Source organism: Tyto alba, unplaced genomic scaffold (genome assembly GCF_018691265.1).
Source record: "Tyto alba isolate M040663 unplaced genomic scaffold, T.alba_DEE_v4.0 Super-Scaffold_28, whole genome shotgun sequence".
Lineage (NCBI taxonomy): Eukaryota > Metazoa > Chordata > Aves > Strigiformes > Tytonidae > Tyto > Tyto alba.
Window position 1 is genome coordinate 19,099,144 of NW_024881302.1, and position 22,708 is coordinate 19,121,851.

The window sequence follows — 22,708 nt, forward strand, 5'->3', positions numbered from 1 at the left end:
CTAATAGGCTGTCAGCTGCTTGGCTTTGGGGTGGGCTCTGTGCTAGTGGTTTTGTGTTTTGGAAGGGCTTTTCTTCATGGCAGGCTGAGCAGTAGTGGTGCTTGGGCTGTATAGAGGCGTAAGCTGATTTAGGGAAAATCCTGGATGTCTGCTGAAGCATTGCCTGGGGTAAGGGAAAGATTCCTGATCAGATTTGTGTTGATGTTTCTTCAGCAAAAGTAGTAGACTAAACTGAATTAGATTTTACCCAGGAGTCATGAACATATATGGAAACTGTAGCATAATTCTCAGCACTGACTACAATGAGTGCCTTCCCAGTACTTCTGTGCAGAGTCTGATAGAGTTTGCAGCTGAGAGGGTGTGAGTCATGAATTCAGACTCTCTAGAAAGCATGCCACGTACATCTTGCAGTGCTGGAGCAAGAAATTGTATTTTGCTTGTGTAGCAGGACGCAAGATCCTGGCTGGAGCTTCAAATACATTTAAGATCTAGTTTTACTTTCTGTAAGGGGAACCTGCTGCCAGCCTCATTTCTTGCCAATTTACAAGTGTATCAGCAAATTGCATTTAAGAGATCAACTAAATGCTGGTGGTAGCCCTCATCTCTTAAGAGAAATAAACAGTTTGAAGGCACCCAACTATAGGAACTCTTAAGATCCTATTGTAGCTTGGTGACACCTTGCAGAAGACAGTTACTAGGGTCAGCATGACGATGGATGCTTACATAACCAAATGCATGCAAAATCCCATCAATGGCCTTTTGGTTTATGCCTTGGAATGTCAGGCCTTACTTAATATATAAACACGTGCAGGCAGAGAACAGAGTATAAAACAAAAGCTGGGGTTAGCATGCGTAGGTGGAGGAATGCTTTGCACAGAGTACCTGCCAATATGCTTGGAGTAAAATTAACAATCTGAGCATGTTGCCTCAACCAAGCATTTTCTGACTGCGATGCCCTAGATCCCCACTGATGACTCCCAGGTGGAAACTCAAATTTCAAGTCCTTCAGTGATGGTATTGCATCAGCACATTTCTCAAGTGATTCAGGTCTCTAAGAAAATTACAGACCTCTTGGTCCCTTTCCTTCATTTACTGACAGCAGTATGCTAGATCAGAGTGCAGTCCATTCTGGCAGGGATTGACTTTGATTTGGAAGAGAGGAACAGGCAGGCTCAGAGTGTGAAATGACAGACTCATAGAGTGCCTGATTAAAAGAGGTGGTGTCTGCTGGCACATAAATAGTCCTCTGTAATGTGGCAGATTGTATGACTGTGAGTGTGCACTGCAGAGTGAGTCAGCCCTGCAGAGAGAGAACAGAGCAGGGTAGCTCTGCAGCAGCAGCAGAGGGTAAAAGTCCATTAGCAGTCGGATCAGGCTAGGTCAGGTTAAGGGATGCCTGCTGCTAAATGCTGCCTGCATAGACAATGCCTTCATAGGGCTTGCTGACCTTTCTCTTTTTTAACTGTCTTTTTTCTTTTTTTTAAAAAAAGGCTGCAGATTTTTTTCTAATTTTGGAGGTTTTTTTACTGCTCTGTTGGAGGAGAATTTTTAAGTAGTAGGATTTTTCTGTGATTGCTCAGAGACTATGTCTTTCCTTGGAAGACCTGGTTTACAGAGAAGCATAGTAATCTACAGAGAAGCTTTGGGGAAATAAAAATCTTGTTAAGAGAGACTGATCCCAGGAACTAAGCTGCTGTTTTCAACTACAACATACCTAATGAAAACAACTCTCAGTAAACCTTGTTTCACTCGCGCTCTAACCATGTGGATATTGATTCTATGGCTTTTTGCTGTTTCCATCTAGCCTTACTGTACAAACCATCACTCTTCCTCAGGTGAGAATTACCTCTGACACACAGGACTTGCCACCTCTGCTCTTAGCGTATATCTTTCTGGTCTACAGCTATTAACCATCTTTTTCTCTTGACATAATTTAATTAAACCCAGAGTAAGTCTTCCCATTGCCACTTATCTTGGAGTGGGAGTTTTCTGTTTCAGTGTCAAAGGATTGTGTCCTGGAAAGCTTCTCCATTTTTGTTCCTCTTACTCACTAATGAATGCTGTTCATTTTCTCTGCAAGCCATGCTTCATTTAGCTCCTGAGACAGTCACAGCTTTGCAACTCTTATCACTGAGTTTCTTCTGAGCTAGTTCCTGTGTCATAATGACAAAGCACACAGAAAACAATCCTCTCCCCAACCTTATAGCGTGAGTCCCAAAGCTCTCCTAGGGGCCAAACTGCAGGGTCCCGAGAGCCTCCCACAAGGCTTCTACAGGCCATTGACAGTTGTCTGACAGTCACTGACCTGTGAGAGTATGAGCTGGGTAGCAGGAAGGCAAAACAAGATTCCTGGAGAAGCAGTGGCTCGTGTTTGCCACCTTCCTTTTGCTGAGGGGACGAGATGCACTCACCACAGGCTCAAGTCCTGGCTCTTCTGGATTTACCACGGGGATACTGGTGGCTGTTTCAGTGCCAGACCATTTTTTGGCACTTTGAAAATGTCCTGTCTCTGCTGTTACATCTGTGCTTTCCTCCTTTGCCTTTAGGAGAGAGTAAAGGGGTGACCTCAAGTGGCAGAGAATGAATCTGACCACCTACACCTGATGGCTCTGCCTACCTAAGGTAGGCTGAGGACAAGTCTTAAGAAATCACATATATTCCCAAGATCGCCAGCGTGTTATCAACTCATAGGTGTAAACAGCCTCCCTGGCTCTTATGTTCATTAGGACGATTTCTTAGACCTCTTAGTGAATGGATGTGAAAAATTAGAAGCCAAGGCTGCATCTCAGACACTTCACTCTGAACACCTAGACCTTCTTTCACATCTGTAATATGCACTCCCCTCTCTCTCCCAAGTGTGCTGGTACAACTTCTCATGCCACCAAGCAGTGATTCTAATTTGGGAATTGAGCCAGGTTAAAAATAACTCAACCTGAGCAAAAAAACATTTGCTAAAGAAAACACAAGTGGAACTACAGCTCGTAATTCCCTCAGCCTGTTACTGAGAAGTAGAAGGAACATGCAATTATTAGAGGAGGAGCGTGCAGTTATGGGTGAGACAAGACACAGTTAATTTAATATTGAGAAATAAAAGAACATCCAGAGGGATGCAGGACAAATACCTGGTAGAAAGTTGGTCTGGGCAACATACCTACAGAATTGATGAGGCAAATTTCAATACCTTTCATCTTGGCACAGGCTGTTCTGTTCTTCCCAGCAGTGCAGAGGGAGGTCTGGGCCATTTTCCAGCATTCCATTTTAGTGGTTTGCTTTGGAGCTTGCAGCCTAGAAAAACGTTGGGTCTCTGTCACTGAAAGGTTGGTGAAGCTGTGTCAACAGGGTGGACCCAGTGGCAGGATCTTTTATAGTGGATGTTACTATCTGTGAGCAGTTGGTATTTGCATATACCTAGATGCCTCTTCCACTGCCAAGAAAAGTTACTGTCACAAGTCTGTTAGCTTGTACATACGTATGAAAGTGCCCTGTTTTGGCCACAGGCAATTTGGGTGCTTTTGGCATCCAAATTCAGTTTAGCAGCTTGGAGTGGTACTTCCTTCCTCACCAAGTCATTTGCTCAAATAATCAGGCCTGAGATCCACTTTTAGGATGCATTTTCTAATCTTCCAGTTTTGGAGTTTCCTTGACTTCACCTGTGCTGAAACCACAGTCATTCCCACCAATATGCTGCTGTGTGACCCAGATGTGGATAATTTCAGCCACAATGAGGAAAACCTGCCTGAAATCATTCTTAGCCTCTATTTCCCAAAATAGTGATCCACAGTTTTCCTGGACTCAATATCATTCTCAGCTTTCCATTTCAGGGGCCTTTACTGGCATCCTGCTGACAGTAAGAGGCAGAGTGGACAGGCATTGACATCATGGAATGATAAGTACAGCATAAAATCTCATTGAAATTAAATTCCTGGCCAGACGGGGATGTTACATTCATGCACAATTACATTCCCCATTATTTATCTTTTCTCAGTGTGATTCATCAGCAGAGTTCACACTGCCTAGACACAGTCCTTGATGAGACACTTGACTCTCTCTGTGATACCATGGGACACCAAATGGGATAAACATGCAAGTGAGAGTGCTAGGTGGACTGCTGCAGCATGCAGCAATCCCTGTGGAGCAAAGAGGACAGAGGGGAAATGGAAGCATCTGTCAGCAGTTGTTCAGGAGCAAATGCTTAGACTGTTGAGGACGCTAGCTTAAATTTGAACAATGCATAGTTCTTGCCTTTAACATTTTGGATATTGGACATTGTTGCCCTTCTGGTCTCGGAGACTTGCAGACATAAGGGCCCTTGGTGGCATGGTCTGCTGGAGAGAAAAGGCAGAGGCCTGACTGTAGAGCACAGAACAAGCTCTCCCGTCTTCTCTCCCGGGCTGCTGCAGTCTTGTCAGATGACCTCAGGAGCCTGCCTGCAGCAGTACTGTCAGCTTAGAAAGTAGCATTTAAAAGAAGTAATGAATTATCTGTCCAGGTTGCAGTTAACTTTTTCTCTGTAGCTGAGACCGAGAAAGGAACAGTGAAAGGGGAGTGTCCAGAAACCTTACTTTGCCTGAGTCAACAGTTCAAACTTAGTTTTGTTAGTGTCATTATTGTTGTGCCCAGCCAGATTTCCAAGCTGATACATGCTTTGCAACACCTGTTAACCAGCTCTCAGGGGCGAGGATCTGCTGGTCCTTTGTGACAGGTCTATCCAGCACACCTGGATCTGCCTAGGATTGCTGTTCAAGAAGTAAATAAACATGAGTCACGTGAAGCAAGGCGTGCGGAGTTGCCTCCCTGCACAGGGGATATAGCCCGCTGGCCCCTCGCAGCACAGCGCATGTGCTGTCCCAGGCACCTGCAGTATGCCACAAAGCAAGCTGAGCAGTTCCTCCAGGCAGAATCATTCCCCAGAGGAACCAATCCACTGTGGCCGTTCAAGCCACTTACAAATTCACAGATGTATAAGCCATTAGGAACCACTAATTCACCTCTTCTGACCTCTCAAGCCTTTCAGCTTTGCCTGATAAAAAGTAATACGTAGCGGATAACATTGTTTCCACCAAGGCATTCACCCCTTGACATGCGACTCGGTTGCCCAGCTAGCGGTGGCAGTGCCTGTACAAGAGCTGCATGGTGGCTTACAGAGGACTGCAGGACCCTTGGCTGGAAGATGCTGGCTAGTAGTGAACTTGGGTCGGTAGAGGTGGCTCGAGCTTACTGTAGTCTATCCTGGGGCTGTGATGATGCTCTAGACCACCTGCACTGAGAAGCTCCAGTTTGAGGTCAGTGGACTCCAGATTCTGCCCGAAACATTTCTTATCAGAGCATAAGGCAAGAGGCAGCAGGAGGTGTGTGCAGACTGGCAAGAAGGTCTTGGGGAGGTGGCTGTGATGAGCAGGTGTTGGCACATGCACAGTCAGCACAGCAGTTCTTCCCCACCCAGCTCCAGCTTCCCCGAGCTGCAGCTGGAGTTTCCCTGGGTAAGACAGGTTCCCGTAGGACACAGATCACTCCCCACTGCTGTCAACCCCTCCAAGAGCATTTCACCAGCTTCGTGTTACACACTGCGGCAAAACACGGGCATACGCTGCTGCAAGCCTCCATAGAGGCTCTGATAGGGTACGGTATTCATTTTTATTTAATGCTTAGTGTGATTAAAGAAGATACAGAGAGTAACTTCCACAAGAGACTCGCTGCAAGGAGTGTGGCCCCGGGCCTGCAGGGTAGGGGGGCTGCCACCCTCCCTGGCTTCCCAGGCAAAAGCAGGCATCCTCCCACAGCCACCTCCGTGCCAGTGACCGCGCCAGGTGACCCCAGGCCTGAGGAGCCGCCGGGGCGCAGGACAGCTGTAGAACGGAGCTCCTCCGCCGCCGGTTCTCCTTCACCACCGGCTCTCGAAGCCAGGCCGTGGCCGCGGTGGAGCATCGCCCGCTGCCCATGATGGAGGCGCCCTGCCCATGATGGCGGCTGCCGGAGGGCGGGGGGGGTGGTCACGTGAGGCGGGGACGGGTGGGGAATCCCGGAGCGTCAGCTGAGCGGGCTCACGTGACCGGGAACCCGCGGCGCTGCCGGGTAACGCCGGCGCCCGCTCCGCTCCGCTCCACGCCCCGCCCCCCGCTCCCGCCCCCGCCCCCCCCGTTCCCCGCCCCGCGGAGAGGGGGTTGCGCCGGGCCCAGCCCTGAGCGGGTCCCGCGGCGGGGCCTTGTCTTCACGGCGTTGGCCCGGCGCCCCGGGGAGGGGCGGGGGCCCACCCGCCGCCCCGCCGCCCCTTACCGGAGCTCGCACCGGCGCCCGCGGCCTTGCCCCGCTCCGCCACCCCCCGTCCCCTCCCTGCGCCCCGGAGCGCAGTCCCCGGGAGGGCGTCCCCCGTTCCCGCCGGCTCCTCCAGCCCCGCGATGCCGTCCAACAAATCCGTCTCGGACGCGCCCATCGTCCAGTTCACGAACTGCCGCATCCTGAGGAGCCACCAGCTCCAGAGGTGAGGGCTGCCGGGGGGTGCGGGGGGCGCCGGGGGACGTGGCCGGGCTGCAGAGCTCACCCGGAACCTGGAGCTGTTCCCACGAGGGACTGTCCCCCGGCCACCCCCCACGCATCAGCTGTGAGCTCTTGCCCCCCGCACTCCCGCTCTCCCTTGTCCCCTCCCTCTGATTTCGGAAGGAGACTGGTCGCCACTTCCCGCTCCCCTCGGCTTTCGTTTTGGCTCCTCTGCCAGCCCCTGGGCCCCTTGGCCGATGCCACCACCTTTGATGGGCAGCCCATGAAAATCCTGTGATTTTTTTAATGCCGGGGGCTAGGCTAGGCAGAGAGAGGGCTACCAGTCATTTAGCTTATGGAAGAGCAGCTCTGCCTTAGTAGATACTGGGGAGCCCCTGGAGGAGGGTGCCGGTGGGGTCTGCCGTGCCCGGGGCCACCCCTGTCGCCAGGGCCGTGGCCACCTGCTCCTACGCGCTCCACCGCAGGTGGCACAGGAGCTTGGCATGTGTGTGATTGTCCCTTCAGGGACGATCTGTGGGTGCGAGACGGGAAGATCCTAAACCCGGAGAAACTCTTCTTTGACGAAAAGGGCTCTGCTGACATCCAGCTGGATTGTAAGGACAGCATCATCGCCCCAGGCTTCATCGACGTTCAGATCAATGGTACGGTGAAGCCATGTGCCCTCGCAGAGGGGTGGGGGGGTCCCAGGTTTCTCCATCCCACATCTTCAAACCCTGCTGCATGCATACCGCCCATGACCAAGTGTGTTTCAGCTGCTTGAGGGAGATGTGAGTCACCGAACTAATGATAAGAACAATTTTACCCATGGTTGCTGCTGCCATGTAATTGATCCCCATTGACTGGGTGGGGGCTTCAGCCCAGCTTTCCTCTTAACCTCGTTTTTATCAGCATTTTATCCTGCCCCTGTGCTGGCAGGATGCCCGGTTTCCTGGATGCAGGGAGAACAGAGCAAGGGAACAAACGTTACCTGCAATAGCTCTTTCCTGAGGGTCAGGAGGGGCTTGTTCTATGGTAGTTTATGCTGGAAGTCTGATCCTCTCTTTAATGGGGAATCCTCAGATTTTGCACTGCATCAAAATAAAAAGTTGGTGCTTGCAAAATGCTGGGATGCTGTGGAGAAAAGCACTTCAGCAGGATAGTGTTGGTTGGATTTGTACTCACAGAGCCTTGTGAACGTAGGACAGAAGTGCTGATGGAAGCCCTTCGCTTCTGGCCCATGCCAGACAAATGGAGTGGCTCACTCCGGCCATGCAAAATGTTTCTTCGGCGTTTTCGGGTGGGAAAACCCACTGGGGAAGCTGCAGTTTCATCTCTGTTCATGGTGCAGGAGGCTTTGGGGTGGACTTCTCCCTGGCTACAGATGACTTCAAATCAGGGATTGACCTGGTCAGTCAGAAAATCCTCTCCCATGGAGTGACCTCCTTCTGTCCCACCCTGGTGACTTCTCCTCCATCTGTGTACCACCAGGTAAGTGACTTTCTCCCCCTCTCATCCGCAGGGTGATGAAGGGCTGAGGTTGGTACCAGGAGGTAAGAGGGCCAAGGCTGGGTCTGCAGAGTTTGGGATAGCTGCCTTGGCAGAAAAGCCATGGGCATGAGGAGCTGGACTGTACCCCTGGATTCCTTGCCCTTTAGACTGCTGAGACAGCGATGTCTCACAAGCCAGCTTTGCACAACAGGGCTTGCAGCTGGCTTTTTTCTTTGCAGGCTGTGTTTGACCGATGGTCCCAAGCGGTCCAGCTATAAAGCTCTCTCCAGACACAACATGTGGGTTTGTTTTGGCAGGCTGGGGTGCTGTGTCTGGGGTGCCATGTCTGACAAACCGCTTTCTCTAGGTTCTCCCTCAGATCGGTATAAGAAATGGTGGAGCCCACGGAGCAGGTATCCTGGGTGAGTGGTTTTGTCCCTCTCTATCCTCTCTGGTGTTACTCTAGGTAGGCACTTAGCTTGTTTGTTGTTAAGGGAAAAGAAGCTACTGTAGGGACAGCACAAAGGGGGGGCTGGAGCTCTCTCGATGGGAGGGATACGCAGGTGGGCACCGACTGCTTTCTCCCTCAACCCGCGCCTGGCCTTTGCCACAGTCTCTGTCACTGACCGTGCACCACTCTGGCCCTTCTGGGCCCCACAGGGCAATGGCAGGGAGGTGGCTTGGCTTGGCCAGTTCCCAGCATGGCATTTTTCACTGTGCTGAGCTCGGAGTTACCCGAGCCATGTGTTTTGCTGCAGGAGAATGACAAGAGCTTGACTGGAGCAGGGTGGACACAGCATGTTTCTTGGTCCTTGGCTGGGAGAGGAAAGGTCATGGCTTTGTGTTCCTGTTTGGGCAGGGGCCCATCTGGAAGGACCGTTCATCAGCAAGGAGAAGAAAGGGGCGCACCCAGAGCACTGTCTCCGCACCTTTGAGACAGGTGCCTTCCAGGACCTGCTTGCCACCTACGGGTCCCTGGACTGTGTCCGGATAGTCACTCTGGCCCCAGAGATGAAGAGGAGCGGTGAGGTGATCCAGGAACTCACCAAGCGGGGCATCTGTGTCTCGCTGGGTAAGGGCTGGGGCGAGGGAGGCTTAGGGAGGCACCAGGTGGGCCAGGCAGCCTCTCTCTTGGGGCTGTGACATCTCTAACGGTGTCTCGGTGTGACTGGACGCGGTGGGGCTTTCTTTTGCCTGGCGTGTATGGAGGTGACAGACCTGTCACAAATGGGGACCTCACCTGATGCTGCGAATCTGTTGCCCTTGGTACGGTAAGGGCGAAACTTCATACTGATTAAGGAGCCCCTGCCATTTAACACAAGGTAGCATTTGGTGCTGCTCAAACACAGAAAAGAACATCAGTCTTGAATAAAGATGTGACTGAGGGTTAACAATGTGGAAAGGTTCAAACTCTGAAGTTCAATTGCTTTAGGCCTTATTTGACAGGTGAAATCATTTTCCAAAGGTTACTGTTGGGTTTTGGTAACTGTGTTTCAACCAAAAGTGCTGTAGGAGATGTCTCCCTCAGCTCATGCTGGTCACTGACTTAAAACTGGCTGCATTTTTCTTGTCCTCTGTTTCACAAACTCTTCCTTGCCTCAGATCATCAAAGAAATCCTTTTCTTCTTTATAAAAAAAAAAAAAAGGAGGGGGGGGGGGAGGGAGTTACTCAGGGTGAAATTAAACCTCAAGTTTAATTTCATTAAATTCATACATCAGAGCATCTCATATCTCACAGCCACATATGGCAAAGAATTATAGAAAGGCAAGATTTGCCCACAGAGCATTAGAGCTGCTGTCCACGTTGGGGAAAACAGAATTTTCTTTCTGTATGGTTTTATACTCATGTTCTTTTTTGGCTAAGTCCCCACTGTCTATACTCCCTTGACACCTCTCTATAAAGCCTTTAAGTATCTGAGGACAGCAGAAAGTCCTAGTGACAGAGCAGCTTCACTAGGGAAATAAATTGAGAGATGGGCAGAAAAATCATGCGTTGGTCTTTGTTCCCAGGTCACTCGGTGGCTAATCTCTCCCAGGCTGAGGAGGCTGTGCAGCATGGTGCTACCTTTATCACTCACCTCTTCAATGCCATGCTCCCGGTGAGTATCTGAGGGCTGTGGCCCTGCACTGGTATCGCTCTCTGTGCTTTCTCTCCTGCTCCCCACACATGCATATTCTCTCCAGCTTGTTTCGTAACAGGCCTTGCAATGAGGTTTCAGCACTGAACCTCTGGCGTCACATTTCTACCGCCTGATCTAAAAGAGAGTCAAAGCTGTAGCAGACATGAAATCTGAGGAAATGCCCAGATTTGTCTGGTAAAGGACGGAGCACCCAGCTGCCAGGCACTGTTTGATAGAGATGGCATCTGCGTCCCCTGATGGGAAGGGTCTCAGCCCACAAGTCCTGGTGATGCTCCACAGCTTGTCCTCTCTCCCCTTGGGCAGTTCCACCATCGCGACCCTGGGATCGTGGGGCTGCTGACAAGTGACAAGATTCCTGCTGGGCGGAGGGTTTTCTATGGCATGATCTCCGATGGCATCCACACCAACCCTGCCGCCCTGCGAATCGCCCACCGAGCCCACCCCAAAGGTGAGCCGTGCCAGGCCCACGCAGCGTCACCAGCGCTGTGCCGTCTCCCGCAAAACACTCACCCAAGCGCCGTGGCCTACTGCCTTCGCTGCCTGAAAGAGGTCACAGCCGTGTGTGCTGATCTACCAGCCCTCTTGCTTCGGTTGGCTGTTGGCTATAGACACCTTAGCCCCTCTGTGGGAGGGCCAGTGGGGCGCAGTGCTTGGAGCCTGCAGCAAGACCAGCTGCAAAACTAACGCAGCTTCCTTCCTTGCCTTCTTCAGGCCTGGTGCTGGTGACGGATGCAATCGCCGGCATGGGGCTGGCACCAGGTCGGCACACGCTGGGTCAGCAGGTGGTGGAGATCGACGGGCTGAACACCTACATTGCAGGTAACTTCCTCTTGCTAAAGAGCTGGCGACAGCGCCGCCGCTCGTGCCCGTTCCTGGAGAGATCAGCGCACCTTGCAGTGCCTGTCAGTGTAGGGCAGAGCTTGTGCCACCCTCTTGGGTTTTGGTGCCTGATGGCTCTGCAGTGGCTTGGCCCTGGGGAGAATGAGGCACCTCACAAAGAGGGGAAGTGCCCCGTGTTCATGGAGTGAGGAGGAATCTGTCAATTCGTAGCTGTCTGCAACACCTTTGAATGCCTCGTTGCCCAGTGTCGTGGATGCCAGAGGTTCCAGTGGGGTCAGAAAGGATGGGAAAATCCTACAGATATTTATTGTCCCTTGTCTTTACTATATCACTACCACTTCTTGCTAATTAAATTCCCTAAGCTTCAAGCAGTTGGAGACCGGGGAGGTATTTCAGGGAAGGATCATTCCTTTCTCAGTTCCCTTCCTCTGTCTCTGGCAGCAGTGCCTGCATTGTGAGCTAGTTTCACCCAGTCCATCATATCTTAGAGCAGAGCTGCAGGGTGACATCTTGGTACCTCTCCCTGCGCTGTCAGCATAGGCTCTCTCTTGCCTTGTTCTGTCACTCAGCAGCAATGGCTGTGGGGCCTTCAACTTGATCCTCGTGCAACCTGGGATTTCTGCCCCTTCTGGTCACATTATGCTTTCCTACCACCCTGCCTCTCCTTGCTATGAGTTGTGGGACCAGCTCAGTGCCATCCTGTTCCTCTCCCAGGCACAAAGACCCTGAGCGGTAGTGTGGCAACCATGGACACGTGTGTACGACACTTCCAAGAAGCCACAGGTAAGTAAACCTTCTCCACAAGCTGTTGCTCCCTATGTTGACACAGGAAGAGGTCCTGCTCTTGCCAGCTGTGTCCGCTCCACCCGGGAACATTCCCTCTCACCTGAGACATGATGAGAAGGGCTGGGATCAGCAGCAGTGGCCTCAGATGAGCACTTTTTTGAGGGGGAAGTTTCATTTTAACCCATAGCATTAATGAGAGGTGAACTCTCCTGCTCCTTTCTCACAAAGGTGAATTATCTTCCCCTCCCCATAACCTAGGTGTTCAGTTCTCTGCTGCCCACTGTCTCGCGTGGTGACGTTTCCCCAGCTCCATCTGGCTGTGGCGAGGGTGTTCCAGCTCGGGTCACTGCCAGGCTGACTGCTGCCTTGGCTAGGGGGGTTTGGGCTGCTCTGGCAATGAGGTTGTTTGCTGCCCTAATGTCTCCCCCCCTTCTCTGTCCAAGGGTGCTCAGTAGAGACTGCACTGGAGGCAGCGTCTCTGCATCCCGCTCAGCTCCTGGGGATTGAACACAAAAAGGGGACACTAGATTATGACTCCGATGCAGGTACCGGTATGGGGACAGCAGGTACTGGTATGGGGACAATGGTGTGAGGGCTCTCAGGTGGTGGAGCAAAGCAGGGGCTGCTGCGAACGCATCTTCATCCTCTGCTTCAGAGGGAGCTGCAGAGAGTCCTGCTCTGCCTGGGATTTGCTCTGTGATTTTTGCTCCAGTGTTTTTTCCTTTTGATGCTGGCGGTGTTCCGTGACCGCCACATCTCAGCCAAGCATGGAGCAGAGCTGCCATAGCAAGGATGGCACCACACTGCTGTCCTGCTGCGTTACTGGGGGGGGGGAGAAGCTATTCACCACTGAGCCCAGCTTTTCCCAGCCAGCTTCAGCTGCTCCGTTTCCCTGACAGCTGCTTCCTTTCTCTCTTGTCCAATGCAGATTTCCTGATGCTGAATGATGGTCTGTATGTGCAAGCCACATACATCGCAGGCGAGGAAGTCTGGAGACAGGATGTGTTAGGCATGTGACGCTGGGCTGTCCTGGTGCCCTCTGAGGCTCCCTGGCACTGTGGTTAGCAGCTTTGGTAACCACCCCAATTCTCTCTTCTCTTTTTTTTTTTTTTTTTTTTAAATTCCTTCCTGCAACTCCCTTAAAGGAGCCTCATACCAAAGAGCTGTGTTTTCCAGCGCAACTGCTGCTTCCAATTTACAGCCATGCCTGCAACAAATTTGTTGGTGCTCAGTTGGTGGAGTGGGGAAAGCAGGCAGATCTGTGCTGGGGGTGACTGTCAGTCCCTGGCGTGACCTGAAGGACTGCACAGCTGTCCTGCATGGAGTCCCCAGACTGAGGTGCTCCTGTTTCCACCTTACAGCAGTGTGCAGCTGTCCCAGCCTTTGCACTGTTTTATACAGCACACACTAACCTGCACCATGCCCGAGGCAGGCTCAAGCCATTTCCATTCCTCTGCCTGCTGTTTGCCTCACTCCCGGGCAGCCGTGGCTGGTTAGACATCAGCTTCCACCAGCTCAGCTCGCAGCTCTTCACGTTAAAAGGTTCCTGTTGTGTCAGCGGCAGTTGAGGATCGCGTTCTGATCCCCCAGCAGTCCCTCAGTCCTTGGAGCAAGGCTGCCACAGCTCGCTGACTTGGTGCCATTGTGGGGCTGTGAATCCATGTGGGCTGAATCCTCAGGGCAGAGATCAAACCCAGGAAAAATGAGGCATTGCTGGTCCTTTGTGCCTTTTCCCTGCATGGGCATTGAGTCCACAGCACGTGGTTTCAGCTGGAGACACAGACAGCATCCTGCCACTGAAAGCAATGTTCCTCTTAACCCTTTGTTCTGGCTAGATGGATACTGCAGGCTCTGTGCCCAGCCATACCCAGCAGAGCCTTTGCATCGTCTGATGGGTTTGTGCGTTCTTCAGGCCACGGACGGGAAGCTTTTGCTTTAGGGGATGCATCCAGACTGGTGGTGATGGGCTCACAAGCCCTCAGTCCAGCTCAGGGACCGAGGGAGAGGAGAACTGCTGTGGGATTTTTGGCCTTTCAAGACAATTGCTGATAACTCATTATTCCCATGCTCATTATTGTCTTCAATACTTGACTGTCACTCTTTTTCTGGCACTTGGACACTTCTATGCGACGACTGATGCTGATTTCAAACCTACTGCAGTCAGAAAGGCCTTGTGCTAAGTCTTAGACAACCTCTGATAAGCCTCAAACCAGTAAGATGTTTTTTTGTGGTGAGGGGATTGCTTAGACAAGGGCTGTCTTAGCAAGGGTGGAGGTTGTACGGCAAGGCAAGTCTGGTCAGGATTGGCATAAGTGTGCCGATTTTTTTTCAGTACTTTTTTATAACCTTTAACAGCAACATTTGGAAGTGCTCTCCTAGCACTTTAGAGCCCTGCCGGAATAACTGGAAGCCTTGGAGAATTCCTCACACCGACTGCCAATGCCAGCAGAAACTATAACCTCCAGGATTTGAAGCATTTTAGAGACATCAGGTACTGTGCTTTTAAGTGTGACGCGCTGCAGCATCGCTCGTCTCAGCGGGGGCACTTTTGACTGCTGTTGAAAAAAAAATGCGTGTGAAACAAGGTGTCTAACTTTTTTTTTTTATTATTTACAAAAGGATCGAAAGAAAATCTAAAATAGAGATGGAATTAGACAATGCCTGTGTCTGTGTGTCTACTGCCAACACGCCGCTCCCCACCCGCGGGGTTGGGGGGCGAGCCGGGGTTGCCGGCGGGCCGAGGCCTCGGCCTCTGGCCGGGGCCCCGGCTGTCGCGGGCGTTCCCGCCGGCGCCACGGAGTTCTGCCCCGCGTGGGGGGAGGCCACGGCTGGGCGGCCCGGCGGGGCTCCCTGCGGGGCGGGAGGCAAACGCAGCGCGGCGGGGGGAGCCGGGCTCCGCCGTCCTGCCCAGGCACCCCCAAGCGCTGGCCCTCCCGCCTCCGCGGGAAGGTTCTGTGCCCGGCACCCCGGCCCTCGGCGGCGGCCCCTGACGAGCCGGCGGCGGAGCGCCTCCCCGGCGGGCGCAGGCCACGCGGTGCCCCACCCCCCGGGCGGAACGGAGGCGCTCGGGCGGCGCAGGGCGGCCGGGCCCTTCCTTCCGCCGCGCCGCGCCGCGGGGCGGGCGGAGCCTGCGCGCTGGGGAGGCCGCCCAGCATGGAGCCGGTGAGCTGCCCGCGCCCCCCTCGCGCCCTCTCGCTTCGGCTCCGGGGCGTCCTCTCCTCCTGCCGCCCTTGGCCGAGACACCGGCCCCAGGCCCAGGCGCCGCCCCAGCCCGCCGCGGAGCCCCCGCTCTCGGGAGGTTTTCTGTAAAGGACTTCCCTGGCGCTTGTGCCTGCCTTCCCTTTCCCTGTTCCTGGTCACTTCCTTGTTCTGCTGTGGAATTTTTTTTTTTTTTTTTTTTTTTCCTAACGTGCTGTACTGTCTTATTCACAGGTGGACTTCTAAGCCTGACTTTCCGCCTGCTTAGCAGGAGGCAGGCAGGGTAAAATACAGCAAAGGTAGTCAAGGTTTAGTGTAAAAATAAATTCTGTGTATTGCCAGAGTTGTGCTGGAGGGAAATTTCCTGCTGTGGAGACATATTACACCACAGAACAGGCTTCAGGAAAAATGAGAAATCTTCCTTTTGGGGCCTTTAAAAACGGAGGAGGAGAAAAAAGGGAGGAAAAAAAAACAATCTGTGGGAAGTCCTGGCTTGTCATGACCGGGTGGTTTACTGCTACTAAGAGTTTATTTGCTCTAATTTTTGTCATGAAGAGCACTCATTTGGTGCCCTCCAAATAGGTAATACTGCAGGGTGTGTGTCCCACTCTGTGCTGTGTTATAGTGTAAACAGAGCTGCTACACAGCACACCTCAAGCATAAAGCCAGAAAAGAGGTTTATGACCTGCTAGTCTGATCTCACCTAAGAGGAGAGAGGCCTTCAGAAAACTCAGTTTTGGAATAAATGTTGCCGGTGAGAGATTTGTGCTTCTTTTAAACAGTGTGCCTTTGCCCCTCCCATGTCCAAGGCTCCCCAAGACACGTTCCAAGATGAGCTGGAGTTTTGCATTTCGCAGCTGGAGGCAGATCTTCGCTTCAAACCAACCCCAAAACAAGGTATGTTGCCTCATTCATAGTCTGAAGCCATATTCCAACCTCAGTTATGATTAGCAGACCTGGACGTTTTTCTGTTTCTTCTCTCTCATCTGATTCCTATTCTTGTGTTATATGGGATTTATTCTAAATACAAAACACCATAAAACATTGAACTTTTAAGAACTATCTGACTGGAAGCAGCTTTAGCTTTCATTCCTGTGATGTTCATTCTCCCAGTTTTCTATATTCTTTCTCATGTTCTCATTTTCCTATCTTATGGATCGTTGTTTGGTTCTGCTACAGCTCTGCTTTTGTTTTCCAGGCTTAAGGAAATACTGTGTCAGTGCATCTCACCCTTAAATGCCAGTAGGTTTATTTTTGTGAAGCTTGTTCCTCATTGTTCATGTTCCAAGAAGAAATTACATCAAAGATAAAATCCTATAAAAATACTTCTCAGAAGATCATATCTTGGTCTAGTCAGTCCAATTTGTAAATATATGAAGACGTATGTCCTGCTCCTACTGACGGCTAGTACCTAACATTCAGAGGAAGGGTGTGGCTGCCCTTTGTAAGATGCCTAAATGAGTTTTTGCTGGTGCACCTGAGCATGTAGCAGTGATTAATACGTGCCCACACACCATGCTTAAGCATCAGACCATTTTGTTACACCTCTATGTTGTGCTCAGTGCCTAGTGTCCAGCAGCAGCAGAGGAAGGGTATTCCTGGAGGGGAGGCAGGAGCTGAGCACAGTGACAAGGCCAGCAGAGGCAATCAATGGCTTGGCCAGAAAATGGCCTGTTGCACAGTACCTGACCCAGGAGAGCCAAACGGTACTGCTGATGGTAACCAGACTCTGCCTGGAATCCAGATCACCAGAGAAGTCTGCAGTGATGAGCCAGATCCAAGCTCTAACCAGCAATTCAAGGTCTGGATCAATGAGGTACCTGGCTGCAGCAGTGCTATGCATGAAATAACTCCCAAGTGAGGGAGGGGAGGGGTCCCCCTGAACCTTTTTCTAGCTCTTTCTTTGTAACAGCCCTTACTAGTGAACAGGCCTTGAGTGCAGCCAGCTAAACTCCTTGAAGAAGGGGGGGATGTGTGCGCAGGACCCTGATACCCAGGTGCTATAAAGGTACATCCAACTTTTGTGAGTGGCTACAGCTCCAGTGCAGCATCTCTGCCTCATGCTTGTGCGCAGTTACTCTATTCCTAGCACAGGACCGTGTGTTGGATCTGCAAGATACACCTCATTTGAAAAGTCCCAGAGAGATGCGCTGCAGCCAGGAGAGATGGGGGTATGCCCATTCCAAAACACTAGTCTAGTACATCAAGCTTTTTTGTGGCTTGAAATGTGTGAGACAAACACTAGAAGACTGCGCACATCTGGAGCTCCCAAACTGAGGTCTTGGGGACCGCTGTCAGAGAAGAACAACGGTGCTTTTTAGAGAACTTGCTCTGACACGAAGAATTGCTATTGCTGTTGTGGTCAGGCCAGTTTGTATGAGAGTCAAGCAATAGTTCTGCTTTTCAGGGTGTGCTCGCTACTCACTCAGACTTTTTTCCAGTTTTCCAGAGAATACTGAGCTAGGCTCTTGGATTGGTCAGATGCCTTGGGGGAAGGGTTGTTAACCCCTGGGTGGACTTCCTGCAGTGTAAGATTCTTACCATATATAATGAGCAGTTAAGGTCTATTGGTTGTCTTCCTTTAAGAACATTTCATGGCGTTCCAGCTTCTAGAAGCACTTGGTGTTTCCTTTCGAGCACGTACCGGTCATGGATTAGTCAGAAGCAGTACAAACACAGAACACATTCAGGGGAGACCCAGTCATCAGCATCCCACAATCTGGTTTGTGAGGCCCACCATAACCTGTTTCGTGTCTCTCTTGGTCTTTTTCTTGAGTGCAGCAGAGGAGACACAGCACATTCTCAAGGTCCTGTGCTCCTCTGAGACTCCTTTTGTGAAGAAGCGACAAGTGATGAACCATGTGTTTGGGGATTACCGTCTCAAGATGGCTGAGGATCAAAAAAGCACGGAGAAAGCAGGTGAGCTTGAACTGTTCCTTCAGGGGATGGTGATAGTTGGTTCTTTTCTGTAGATTTCTTAGGCTGCAGCTTTTGACTGGATTGCCTCTCTGTGGCAGTGCCCTGCAGGGGGAGTTGCAGAAGCAATGGCATCCCCATAGTAGGACACTGGCATATTGATAGAAACATTATTCTTTATCTTTTCTAGACGTGAAGCCTGGTGATGTGAAAGTGCAGCAAAGCAATGGGCAGGCTGCAGATGATGTGGTGTATGGGAAGCAATCTGACCAAATCTCTGAGGCAAAGCCAGAGTGGTTCATGTCATCTGACAACAGCTTCCAATTTGATTTTACACTTTCTGAGACTGACCCAGAAGCAACTGGCACAGCTTTGGAAGCAGCCCCTGGTGTCAGTGGTACTGAGCTGATACAAACCAGTGTAAAAGCCACTGAGCGGGAGAACTGGAATGGAGCCTCTGGACAGGAACCCAAGTTTGCTTTCAACTTTGCCATCCCACCTGAAGACTGTCCTCAGGCTCAGGTAGTTCCAGCAAGCCAACATACAGAGCATACAGCAGATCATAAAGTGCTGAGTAATTCACTGCCTACTGAATCAGCAGGCATGCCACAGATTTCAGCCTTGCAGAAGCCTCAGTTGACTCAAACTACAGGTAGTGCACCCAAAGAGGATAGAAGCCATGTCATGTTAAAGATCCCCCAACCAGAGACTGTTCCTGGAGATAAGACAGTGGCAGAGGTATCAACAACAGATGGAGCTGCACAGAAGAAGAAAAAGAAGAAGAAACAAAAAACATCTGTCAGTAAAAAGGAGATAGGAGAAACTGAGATCAACAGGAAGGCAAAGGCAGAAGCTAACAGATGTCAAAATAAAGATACTTCCCCCCAGGATGAAACCTCTCAGGTATTTAAATATTGATGGGATCCCATAACTTATAAACCTTTGAGCAGAAGAGAAACTATCTCTTTGCATAGTTTAACAGTTCGTATACTGGCTTGAGATGAAAGCTGAAAGGCAAAGACTGCTGCTTATTTCTTACAGCAGCTCTTTTCTTTCGAGGAACCTAACTAGTGGAAAGGCAGTTAATGGCCCCTCGTTGTCTGCTTCAGGCTTGTGCTGAAACATTTCATGTTTAGACTTGTGATGATTAATCCTGGGAAGCTGGGTGCCACGTTTTCTTAAAAAAAAATTTTAAAATGGAGGTAACACTCCTCAGTCAGTGCCAGCCTGGTATCTGTGTGTGCTTAACAAGGCACTGTATCCCTGATTTGCATGTTACCGGGTAGGATGAGTTGCTCACATCATGCAAATAGCAAAGCTGAGGTGCAGAGCTGCTATCTGTGATAGCCAAGGCTGTGGCAGGGTCTGGTGCAGAGCTTTAAGGGTGCTTCTGAGAAGGCTCCCGCTGTAAAGCGTGACCCAGAAATCAACTGAAGTTGCACGTTATGTGTAAACACACCTTTCAGGCACACCCTGGGGCTTTCTAATGTTCTGCAAAGGTCCAGGTCTTCATTTCATTTTTCCTTTCAGCACTGGTGTAGTTATTAGTAACAAACAGTGGCAGCTGAACGGTACTGAAATACAAAATGAGAACAAATTTGCTTTCTTTAATATTCTACCCAGAAGTCCCACTGAGTGTTCACCTGTCTCTTGAAGCATTCCATGCAAAGTGCTGCTTCACCAACAGCCCTTCCGATAAACACTGCTGAGTACCAGAAAGGTAGAAAGATTTGAAGGTGATGTAAAGCCCTTCCAGTCCTTTGGAAGGAGTCTGTTGTAAGGAAACAAAGGAGACAGCAAGAGGGCTGTTGTGTTTACATGGTAAGAATTGTTTCAGCCCTAGGGCGCAGCCCTGTTTCCCTCTCCCTTCCACTGCTCAGTTAGCCAGCTGGCTTTGCTCGAGGAGACTTGGCTTTTTCCATCTTCAAGAGCTTCAGCATCCTTCTCCTCATACGTTTCTGGGTTGAGCAAGCCCACAGGAGCTGAGACACCCAAGACTCGGCTTCTGATTTTGTCCATTGTTTGCTTTTTGATTCTGGACAAGTTTGGGGGTAGAGGTTTTTTTGTTGTTAATGCTTATTCCTCCCATCTGTAAGTTGATTTGATGGCTTCTTTCAGAGGAGAGGGTCTGGACAGCTTTCCAGAAAACAGCATAATCTGAGTGGCAGCCAGATATTAAATCCATCAGATAGAGGCAGTGAGTTGCAACTGAATATTTGTCCAGTGCTTTAGATTTATCTAATGAAAAACACTGTAGGGAGAATGTCACAAAGTCTATAAAGTAATCACCAGAACATGAAATTTGGATTAGTCCTGACTTTATGCAGATACCTAGGTTTTCCTGTGTAGCAACTGCTGCTCTAATTTTTGGATTACTTGTTTCCTCATGCTCACTCTGCTCCCTGTTGCATAGCAGTCAGATGACCAGCTGTGGAAAGAGGTGGACTGGTGTGTGGAACAGCTGGAACTTGGCCTGAAGACACAGAAATCCACTCCAAAGCAGGGTAAGCATTCAAGTGAATGAGAGATCTCCCCTGTTGGAAGGGCTGGCAGGCACACGGGGGCAGAGCCAGTGAGGAGTCTTAAACTGTGTGTTGTTTCTCCGTTGCACTGCTTCAGTTGAGGAGGCTCTCCGTGCAATCAGAACATTGCGCAATGACAAGGCTCCACTGGTGAAGAAGCGTCAGCTTATGCGGGCCATGTTTGGGGACTACAGGAAGAAGATGGAGGAGGAGTGGTGCAAAGAGCTGAAGCTCATGGAAGCAGGTAGAGCTTTGCGTGGTGGGGGAAGAGGAGAAAAGGCTTTGCCCCTGTCCTCCATATTGCTTTGCAGAGTGGCATCTCATTATATGAGATGACTGAACATCTCTTATTACATTTTTCTGCCCTCTTTAAGCTGTGAAATCTGCCAGGATCGTGGAAGTGAAGGGGAACATCCTCAACAAGAACTGCCAGTTCTTCCGGAAGCGCTCAGCAGCTTGCAGGAAAAGCCAAGGTTCAGCAGGATCCCCTTCAGAGTCACCCAGCACACTTAACACAGGCTTATTCAAATTCACAACTTCCCAAGAAGAGTTTTTCTTTAATTTCTTGTAGGAAAGTCTTTTAAAATAAAACTGTGGCTAAAAACTGTGCCAAATCTCCTATAAACCTAAGAATGGTGGTAAGATGCTGTGCAGCAAAAAGTGTTACGCAAGAATCCCTGTGTATTTTCTAAAGAAAGGATCCTCTTTCAGAATGCCTTATTTAGAGGTTTAAAACAGATCTACCTACCACACATATGACCCCAAGACTCGGCCTATGTAGTACTCCTCTCTCCTCACACTGTAGAAAGGCACCTTTGCAAAAGATCAGCACAGTCTGGAAGGATCTGTTTTTCTTCCTATAGAATTGACATTAACCTAAGAATCTGTCTTTTATACTGGGAGATTTTCCCATTCTCTACTGCTTTTAAATAGAGGAGACCTTTTATAGCAGGTGAGGCAGCGTGCATATGGAAGGGAATGGTTTGTAATGAAGATCCAGCTTCTGTGGAGATCCAGAAGCGTAAGCACACTGGGTAGTTGGATGCTTCTGCTCCACGTGAGTCTGTGTGAATGCATCTTCCGGTATTCAGAAAGCACTGGGCAGTGTGTCATCACTGCCATCTAGAGAGTATGAGTTCAGGATCTTGGAGGAAGATGAGTGAGAGCCATCCTTGCTCATCATTTAACTGACAGGTATAGATTAAGAATGTTGATTTCATCTAACCTAGGTATGTAGGGACAGCTGTTTCCAGACAGGGAAAAATTTTTGTTGCTGAAGCCAAGTTCTGGCCAGCCAGGAAGGATGTACAATCAGTTCTTAAAAAAAGAAGTTTACTTTGTAAGTAGCCGAGTTATAGCCATCAGTAACTCAGAGGATAAATCAGCTGCATGCCAAACCCTGGGTGGCAGTGAAATGAAGTGTGAGAGCCCAAAGACTCTTGCATTTGATTTGTATTGAATGCTTCCTGAATGTGTGTCTCCAGTGTTTCGATACTGCTTCAGCCACTGAACCAATTTTCTATGTTCATATAGAAAATCTTCCCCACTAAGCCTAAAAAAGCTGAAGGAACAGAAGTCCTTTAAAAGGAAACATGGTATCAGGTGTCCCTAGGGTGCAGTGCTTTCCTTCCTTTTTATAGTCAAGTCATCCTCTATGAAAAGTGAGAAATGGGAGTGTAGGCAGATTCCAGGATGTACTGAGAGGAGCTGAGAGATGATGGAAAACATTTGCTGGGAAAGACTTCAAAAAAAACGGTGTCCACTACAAAAAAAAAAAAAAAAAATTATTACTAAGCTCTGATGCAGTCAGTTGCATCTGTGAGGATATTTTTTTTTAAATATTTCAAAGAATGCTTGTCTAGCCATAAGGAGAAACTAAACCTGGGTGACATACCTGATGAGGAGAAATACATGTAAGTGTCTTGGAAATCAATAGGTTAAAACTGGAAATCAGTAGGTTAGTAGATTATTATTTTACTTGCCAAGGAGCACTGCTGTTACTTTGACTGAATGGAACAACATGCAATACTTCTTGGATTTCTGGGATATTATATGAAACATACAAAAGCTGTGTAGTTGTCAAACTTTTAGTGTTTTCATGCCATTTACCAAGATTAAAGAGCATCTTGTATGTGACCTTAGAACTACTGCTGTTTTCTTTCCTAGCTGGTTATGCAGCACATATCTGGGAAATAGTGATTTTTTTTCCTTGTCTTGTTTCAGGTAAAGCTAGAGTTGCTAAAACATTATAAAATCCTGTGCTGATGAAGGCTGCAGGACTACTCTGAGAAGCATTCTTACAAGCCCCATGCTTACACTATTTGTTCGGCATTCACAATTAGA

General features: G+C 49.9%; 2 protein-coding genes across 7 annotated transcripts; both read left to right on the forward strand.

Annotated features, from left to right (window-relative positions):
- Window positions 1-6,132: 6,132 nt before the first annotated feature.
- Window positions 6,133-14,315, forward strand: AMDHD2 (amidohydrolase domain containing 2). The gene is made up of 11 exons (XM_033004003.2): window positions 6,133-6,478; window positions 7,000-7,136; window positions 7,823-7,962; window positions 8,330-8,384; window positions 8,822-9,034; window positions 9,973-10,061; window positions 10,407-10,551; window positions 10,815-10,922; window positions 11,658-11,726; window positions 12,173-12,274; window positions 12,658-14,315. Exons 1-11 carry the CDS (start codon window positions 6,396-6,398, stop codon window positions 12,744-12,746), a joined length of 1,230 nt encoding a protein of 409 aa, XP_032859894.2. The 5' UTR covers window positions 6,133-6,395; the 3' UTR covers window positions 12,747-14,315.
- A 454-nt stretch (window positions 14,316-14,769) lies between these two features.
- Window positions 14,770-22,501, forward strand: LOC116964405. Of its 6 annotated transcripts, XM_033004002.2 has the most exons (8): window positions 14,908-15,226; window positions 15,737-15,824; window positions 16,126-16,743; window positions 17,709-17,846; window positions 18,034-18,746; window positions 20,257-20,347; window positions 20,463-20,609; window positions 20,740-22,501. In XM_033004002.2, exons 4-8 carry the CDS (start codon window positions 17,780-17,782, stop codon window positions 20,934-20,936), a joined length of 1,215 nt encoding a protein of 404 aa, XP_032859893.1. In that variant the 5' UTR covers window positions 14,908-15,226; window positions 15,737-15,824; window positions 16,126-16,743; window positions 17,709-17,779; the 3' UTR covers window positions 20,937-22,501. The 6 variants fall into 6 exon arrangements, with proteins under 6 accessions (XP_032859890.2, XP_032859888.2, XP_032859889.2 ...); XM_033003999.2 differs by lacking the exons at window positions 14,908-15,226; window positions 16,126-16,743 and adding an exon at window positions 14,770-14,891; XM_033003997.2 differs by lacking the exons at window positions 14,908-15,226; window positions 16,126-16,743 and adding an exon at window positions 14,839-14,891 and having other exon boundaries at window positions 15,710-15,824.
- The last annotated feature ends 207 nt before the right edge of the window (window positions 22,502-22,708 follow it).

Bases quoted from the DNA above. Each gene is read 5' to 3' on its own strand.
- AMDHD2 (XM_033004003.2), top strand. From the start codon at position 6,396: ATGCCGTCCAACAAATCCGTCTCGGACGCGCCCATCGTCCAGTTCACG. The intron at 7,137-7,822 runs GTACGGTGAAGC...TTCATGGTGCAG, and splicing joins CATCGACGTTCAGATCAATG to GAGGCTTTGGGGTGGACTTC. The intron at 10,062-10,406 runs GTGAGTATCTGA...CCCCTTGGGCAG, and splicing joins TCTTCAATGCCATGCTCCCG to TTCCACCATCGCGACCCTGG.
- LOC116964405 (XM_033003997.2), top strand. The intron at 15,825-17,708 runs GTATGTTGCCTC...TCTTGAGTGCAG, and splicing joins CAAACCAACCCCAAAACAAG to CAGAGGAGACACAGCACATT. The intron at 20,610-20,739 runs GTAGAGCTTTGC...GCCCTCTTTAAG, and splicing joins GCTGAAGCTCATGGAAGCAG to CTGTGAAATCTGCCAGGATC.